At 45.0% G+C, this 8130-nt stretch overlaps 1 protein-coding gene across 1 annotated transcript in view; it reads right to left on the bottom strand.

The window, feature by feature from the left end:
* Positions 1–1709: 1709 nt before the first annotated feature.
* The window catches only part of Stx11 (syntaxin 11), a 30029-nt gene continuing 23608 nt past the window's right edge, over positions 1710–8130 (bottom strand). Inside the window, exon 2 of the mRNA XM_016002907.3 lies at positions 1710–3747. Coding sequence (XP_015858393.1) covers positions 2879–3742 — 864 coding nt within the window. The 5' untranslated portion in view covers positions 3743–3747 and the 3' untranslated portion in view covers positions 1710–2878. The remainder of the gene's footprint in view (positions 3748–8130) is intronic.

The raw sequence follows: 8130 nt of genomic DNA, 5'->3' as shown, positions 1-8130 counted from the left end.
GACAAGTCTAAGAAGAAGAGGGTGGGGGAGGGGCTCACTTCGTACAGTTCTCATATCGAACTATGAAAGCAAAACTATCCCCAGGGCTAGTATTGGGAGCTGTGCGGCCTAGTTTCAGATCGGCAGGTGACTCCCTGACCAGTGGGTTTCCTGAGGGCAAGGAATGGATTCTCACTTGGCAAGGACCAGTAATCCTCAGGGCAGCTTAGGAATTTGCAAAATTCGTGTAGCTTGCAGGCTCCTCTTTTCTCTTTCATTATATTGGTGATTCTTTGGGTGGTTTTTAGTTTTACTTTGTCAGTTACACAAGCAATAGCTGTAATTTACCCTGGAAATTCTGTTCTTTCTCAAATATTTTCCCCTAAGATTGATTCAACAGGGGAGGCAGAAAGGGGAACAATGGGGGCTTTCATAATGATCATAATGGGTTCCTTAAATTGTGATGTATTTCTTAAAGTAAAAAATAGAAGTGGCCGGGTGGCGGCGGCGGCGGCGGCGGCGGCGGTGGCAGCAGCAGCGCACGCCTTTAATCCCAGTGCTCTGGAGGCAGAGCCAGGTGGATTTCTGTGAGTTCGAGGCCAGCCTGGTCTACAAAGTGAGATCCAGGACAGGCCTACAGGTCTACAAGTGAGATCCAAAACACCACAGAGAAACCCTGTCTTGGGGGAAAAAAAAGAAAAAGAAAGAAAAAAAAGAAGAAGCCAATAATAAAGCTGTTCCTGTAACCTTAGTTTAAAAAAAAAAAATACTGTTTAAGTATAAATAAAGATGGCCTGGGGCCACTTGAGTGCAATCTTCTTTTTTTTTTTTTTTTTTTGGTTTTTCGAGACAGGGTTTCTCTGCGTAGTTTTGCGCCTTTCCTGAAGCTCACTTGGTAGCCCAGGCTGGCCTCGAACTCACAGAGATCCGCCTGGCTCTGTCTCCCGAGTGCTGGGATTAAAGGCGTGCGCCACCACCGCCCGGCCGAGTGCAATCTTCTTGGTGGTCAGAAGTTTTCCTTGCATTGATACCCCTTCCCAGCTTCCGGACCTGAACCTGTACTGAGGTTGGACCCCGGCAGGCTAGTTTTTCTCACTCACAAATAGATCAGTGATCCCCAAAGAGCTCCTATTCCTCTTCTCTTTTAAAACTGTACCTTTTCTGGGCAATGGTGGTACACACCTTTAATCTGAGCACTCAGGAGGCAGAGGCAGGCAGACCTCTGTGAGTTCAAGGCCAACCTAGTCTACAAATCGAGTTCCAGAACAGCCAGAGCTACACAGTGAAACCCTGACTCAAATAAATTAAATAAATAAATAAAAATTTATATCTTCTTAGGAACTCAGGTCTACAAATCGAGTTCCAGAACAGCCAGAGCTACACAGCGAAACCCTGACTCAAATAAATTAAATAAATAAATAAAAATATGTATCTTCTTAGGAACTCAAGATAGATGACTCCCAACTGAAATCACGCATGTAGAAGGAATTCAGAGTGCATTCAGGAGACACACTGGTAGTGTGGTGACCAAGGTCTGGAACATCACCTCAAAGTTTTCAAGTGGAAGCAAATCTCTAAAACCTGAAAAAGGTAACTCAGGGCACCGTGACAGAAATTCTTTTGCTGCGAGTTTCATGCACCTATTGTAGTTGGGGGTGGGGGGGAAGTTTAACAATAATTGAAAAAAATAACAATTATCTTCAATGGGTCAAGATACAAACAGAAAAAGATAGTTATAGTGTCATGTTTATTTGAAAAATGGGATTTCACTTTAAATCTCTCTGCTTTAATGTCTGTAAGGAATGGTTCACAGTAAGATCAATTATTGTTTCCAAGAACATGATTTTAGTACCTCTAATTGTGTCATGTGTTTTCAAACTTCCCCACTGATCTTCACTCATGACAGCACACAGTTGCTGAAAATAAAGTTTGACCCCAAGTGGACCCTGCAGTCAGGAACGAAATACACTCAAAACAATCAAGGCAACATTCACAAAAACTGCTCTTATTATTTAAATACAGAATTTACAAAAGCCAAGTTAATCCAATGGGCCATTATGTACACAAGTGAGCGAATATTAGTTTGCATTTACACATATATTCATATGAAATTAAGTACAAAGATAAATTTTAAATAAATGTTATCTGTGAAAAATACATAAAACGTGAGTGATAAAAAAAAAGAGTCCAACTTGGGTGCTTGTTCAGTATTTGGTGCTTAAAATATCTGGAAAAGTTATTCATATATATGAGTATATATATATATGAGTATGTATATATACATAACTTGTGGAAGTTATAAAAGGTGAGAGAGATAAGGAAATCGTATGTGTCCAGTGTGGCTTAGTAAGTGGGGGAAGAGGGTCGAGGTAAGGTTTCCACACAGGCAGGACTCACACAGCATAAATAGATGATCAGAAGTGAATGAAATCCAGTTTACCCAAGGTCAGTGCCCCTTGAAAGAACTAAGAAATACCCAAGTGAATGCCACTCAAAATCGAATAGCACCAAGGAACTTTCCAGAGAAGGCAAACGAAGACAAATTTTGATAATGTGCTCATATTGTTAGCGTACGTTCATTTGACTTCCTGCTTTTTGTCTTCAAGACATTGACCTTAGCGACGACATTCGTTCCTCCCCGTGGTGCTGAGTGCTAGGAATCTTATAACGACCTCACACAACTCCAGTGGGAATCTGCCTGCACTGGATGCTAGCAATCATCCTTCGGGACAAGTGCCGGGTTCCAAATCTTGCATCCCAATCCCAACTTTCTTTGTGCTCTGAATTCTGCAGACATCGGGATCCTCTCCCTCGGCCCAGGGCAGGATGCCTTTGGCTGGCACCCTGGACACGTTTCCTTCATGGCACGCACGGGTCAGGTGAAGACCCAAGCCAGCTGCTAGTTGACGCAGGGGCAGCAGAAGCAGCAGATGGTCCTGCAGGGGTTCTTCTTCTTGTACTGCACAGCCTTGCGCACCTGTGCCTTGGCCTCGCCCGTGTAGTCGAGGGTCTTCTGCACGTTAAGTTCGATGACGTTCAGCGTGTCCGCCTGCTTCTCTACCAGCACGGCCATCTGCAGGAAGAGATCGTGCACGTCGCGGATGCGACCCTCCAGCCGCAGCAGCTCGCGGTGGCGGCTCTCTATCTCGTTGAGCGCGGCCCGCGCGCCCTTCACATCGGCCAGCAGGTTCTCGGAGAACACGTCCCACTTGCCCTGCTCGAACATGTCCTCGATCTGCTTGCCCGACACGTCCTTGCCCATGATCTCCAGCTGCCGTTGGATGCGGATCTTGCAGTTGTCGCGCTGTTTCATCTCGGCCTGGTTGTACTCGTACATGGCCTGCTGGAAGGCGAGGGTCAGCGCGCTGTATTGTGCGTGCGAGATGCGTGCCACCGCGGAGTGCTCACCGTGCCGGGCCTGCGCCTGCTCGCTCAGCTCCTTCATGGAGCGCAACTTCTGGTGGATGCCCTCGCCCCGGGTCTTGATGGCCTTGGCGATGGAGTTGGTGTCGCGCTTGATGCTGCTGAGGCGCCGCATGGACGTGAGGAAGCGGACGTTCTGCCTCCCCAGGCGCTTCACGTCGATCATCAGCAGCTGGTTTTCTTCCTGGATGTCCTGGATGACCCTGTACAAGGACTCCAGGATGTGGTCAGTCTCGAACACGATGTCCTCGTGGGGAGCGTCAAAGTCATCGTCCCCGTCTGGGAATTGCTGGTCATAGCTCCTGGACAACTCCAGAAGCTCCGCAAGCCGGTCTTTCATTTTGCCTGCAAGTAGAGACAGCAGTTAGGATCCTGCAGTGACAGATTTTTGTGTTCAGTGGGACTGAATCTCAAAGTAAGGCAACGGTTCTGCTCAGTGCTCCTAATTCCTTTTCCCTGGGTGCATTAAAGGGGCTAAATTTTACTGACAAGTAAAGAAACACTATGATTCAAATGACTCTTGTCATGTTTCACAGCCTTTGCACATCGGCAGTTCACTAACACAGGTGCCCTCAACTCAATCAGTAATTTAAAATTTTAGATGGCTTTCGGAATCAATTTCTTTCTCTTGCTTTTTGTTTCTCCGTCAAGAATTTGACACACTAGCCGTGCTGGAGGTGGCACACGCCTTTAATCCCAGCACTGGGGAGGCAGGCAGGGGCAGGCAGATCTCTGTGAGTCTGAGGCCAGCCTGGTCTACAAAGTGAGTTCCAGGACAGCCAGGGCTACATGGAGAGACCCTGTCTCAAAAAGACCATAAAAAGTTAAGTTGGCTTGATGTATTTGCCGCTTAAAAATGCTGTCATAGGGCTGCGTGAGAGATGACTCTGTGGTTAAGAATGAGGTTCTGCTCTGGCTGAGGACCTGAGTTCAGTTCCGTGAATTCATGTCTGTTGGTTCACAACTGCCTCTAACTCCAGGTGATCCAGTACCCTCTTCTGATCTTCTTGGTCAACTGCACTCATGTGCACATATCCAGACTCAGACAGACAGACAGACAGACACACACACACACACACACACACACACTCACACACACACACACACCACACACACACCAAACAAAACAAAACAAAACAAAACAAAACCGAAGAGCTGAGTGAGCATGGGGTTGTGCGTCCTTTTGCTCCTAAGGCAAAGACTGATATATGTAGTTGGTTGTTTTACTCTTTATTCTTTGTTCTCTGCTCTTTGTGGGGTTTATCATCCAGCTCCCCAATAAATACACACATGGATGCTTATTCTTTCTTACAAGTCCCTGGCCTTAGCTTGGTTTATTTCTAGCCAGCTTTTCTTAACTTAGATGATCCCATCTACCTTTTGCCTCTGGGCTTTTATTTTTATCCTATATACCTTTCTTTACTTCTTACTCCATGGCTTAGGTAGCTGAGTGGCTGGCCCCTGGAGTCCTCTTCTCCTCATTTTCTCGATCCTTGATCTCCTCTTCCCATATTTTTTCCTATTTATTCTCTCTGCCTGCCAGGCTCGCCTGTCCTTTCTCCTGCCTCTCTGTTAGCTGTTCAGCTCTTTGTTAGACCACCAGGCGTTTCAGACAGGCTCAGTAACACAGCTTCACAGAGTTAAACAAAATGCAACATAAACAAAAGTAACAAATCTTTGCATCATTAAACAAATGTTCCACAGCATAAACAAATGTAGCACATCTTAAAATAATATCTCACAACAGGCGTATCTCTATAAATTTGAAGCTAGCCTGGTATATATAGTGAGTTCCATGCTAGCCCCAGCTACATCGTGAGACCCTATCTCAAATGAATAAGTAAATAAATATATAAATAAATAAGAAAAATGCTGTAAAAGTGCTGGGGAGATGGCTCAGAAGAGTCAAGTTTGATCCCCAGCATCTCTACAAAATCTGGATGTGGCAGTGTACACCTGTAATCCCAGCGCTGGGATTATGGAGAGGAGACCCTCCAGGGCTTGGTGGCCAGCCATTCTAACAATCTGGGAGCTCTAACTTCAGCAAGAGCCTCTGTCCCAAACACTAAAGTGACTAAAGTGACTGAGGAAGACACCAACATCAACCTCTGGTCTCCACGTGCTTGCCTACACTCATGCACGTGCACCCTCCCACCCGGGTACACACACACACAAATACACACACACACACACACACACACACACACACACACACACACACACACACACGCATGCACGCAAACACAGGCCACAAAGCAAAACCTGTCTGGAGTAAAACAACACCAAAATAAAGGCAATGCTGGTAATAGTAAGGCGATTAAGAACCAGAATTTGGACCTCAAAGTCAAGTGCTGAGGTGTGCACCTGAGGTTCCAGCTAGGGTCAGGCTGAGGCAGGATGAGCACTTGACCCTCTGAGTTCCAGTAGCACGGCCTGAGCAATACAGCCAGACCCCATGGGAAGAAAAGGTTGAGATTTTTTTGGCTCCTTTCCCCGATATTTTCTAATGGTAAGCATTGTTGACATCTTTCACAACTAAAAATGCTTTATACGGAGAATTTGAATCATACAGTCCTACGACAATAACATAACATAGTCTCATTTATCCATCATGCAACAGAAACGTTTGTCCCTTTCACAAGGTTGGTACAAATCATTGCTAAGACAAAGCAGTGTTTTGTTTTGTTTTTTTCTACATGCACACATTTTCAGTGGAGTGGACATGTGAGTTGGGGCTAGCCTGCCCTTATACGTGGTACTTCCTGGCTAGAAAGAACCTGTGGCAAATATACCAATAGTCACACAGAGGTACTGAATCCCCTGGAGCTAGAGTTACAGAGAGTTGAGAGCCACCCGGTGTGGGTGCTGGGCACTGAAACCCAGTCTTCTGCAAGAGTTGTACATGGTCTTAATTACTGAGCCATCTCCAGCCTCTTTTTCCTGTTCCTTTTTCTCCCACCAAGTTATCAGGAAACATTTAAAAGTAATACGGGATTCTGAGACTTCTAAAGAAAATGCTGGAAAGAGGAAACAGATAGAAACTTCCAGGAAGGCAGCTCAGCAATACATATTGGAAGCTTTTCAAGTATATATTTATTCTAAGGACACATGGGAGAATGTGTAGAGCATGATAGGTATGTATATTTTCATCACCATAGTATCTTTGCAGATATTCAAAAATGACTTCAACACACACAATGCTAAGCTACTTACTGGCTAGTTCATAAGTCACAGAGTTTAGGGGGCCATCTAATGAGATGAAAAGCACATCTGTTCTCTCGGGTAGATAAGGTAGCTAGGGAGAAGAGAATTGCAGCAGTCCCACATGACTGTCTGAATGAGACTTGAGCAAGATGCATCAAAATGTTAATAGCAATTTTCCTTGAGTCATGGGATAATGTGATTGTCACTATTACGTCCCCTTGCTATTCTATATTTCCCACAATTTTATGAGATCCATACAGATTTTATAACCAATTGTATAGTCTATGCATGGCCATTAGATTGACATTCTGTGTTTCCTGAGGAAGTACACTGGCTAACTAGCATAGAATGGGTGCCACATCCATCTGCTTAAGTTAGTGTTCAGTGCATTCTTCTCTCCAAGAAGTAGGTGAATGAAATGGACACATTTTGATGGACATAGCAAGAATAGCGCATGGATGCTTTCCTTGAATCTTGGCCAAGCCTTGCAAAGCATTATGATGGAAGGTAATTGTTGGCAGAGTAAAAGAATCACACATGCCAGGTTTCTAGGACTCTGTCCATAGGCAGGTTCTATGCTCTCTAATGCTATGAAAGAACTAAGGGAGGAGATCACCTCGCTGTCAGCATGAAGAGCAAAGCAGAGTCCAAAGCACCTAAAAGATGGTATCAGAAAATGTCCAAGGAGTGACTTGCTTTCAGGATCTAACTACCTGACACCATAGGTCCTCAATCAGTAAAGATCTAAGATCATTGCAAGTCCCTAATCTGTAAGGAGACGAGAAAGGCAGAGGGGATGTTCAGACCGTTTCGCAGGTGTTAAACAGGACCCTTCCCACGACCTTCCTGCCCACCCTTCCTGCTCAGCACAGACCAAGATGGATATGTTTTATCCACTTAGAAGTTCTCTCAGCTGCCAGCAAGCAAGCATCCGGAAAATGACAACGGATGCGTGTGTGTCAACCAAGAGGTTTCCATTTTGAGAATGTCTTCAGAGGTATTAGAAATATGCATCTTTGCTGAAAGCACATCAACACATAGAGGAGGGCACACAAAATAAGCTTTATAGTCAGTAGGTTGATAGGCACCATGAAATCCTAAAAGAGAAAACTATAGTAACTGATAAAAACAAATCAGATAATTCAACTGACCCAGAGTTTCACAGAGGCAAGCAGTAACGCAATAAACGTTGGTAAGCTGTTCATAAAGTTGCTAAAGTGACTTCTGTTTTAATTCATGCTCAGGTGGAAAGTGCTAGAGATAGTTTCTAACGGTCAGAAATCTGCTTATGTCTTCTAACCTTCCTTTTATGCAGGCATGGAATGTGGTCCGATAGATCTCAGTACAACAGGGAGGGAAGAGAAGGAGGGAGGGAAGGGAGGTGGTTTGCTTAACCCTTCTTTTGTTGAGCAATAACATTTCACGTGGACGCACATAGAGAAGTAAAGAGAAGATGGTGCCCGAGTGAGTTTCAGCCTTAGGGAGACAGTGACGTCACCTGGAGGGTTTCCAGTGCGGCAGCTG

This window comes from Peromyscus maniculatus, chromosome 16 (genome assembly GCF_049852395.1).
Source record: "Peromyscus maniculatus bairdii isolate BWxNUB_F1_BW_parent chromosome 16, HU_Pman_BW_mat_3.1, whole genome shotgun sequence".
Lineage (NCBI taxonomy): Eukaryota > Metazoa > Chordata > Mammalia > Rodentia > Cricetidae > Peromyscus > Peromyscus maniculatus.
The sequence above is the reverse complement of the archived record's forward strand: the minus strand, read 5'-3'. Positions and strand labels throughout refer to the sequence as shown.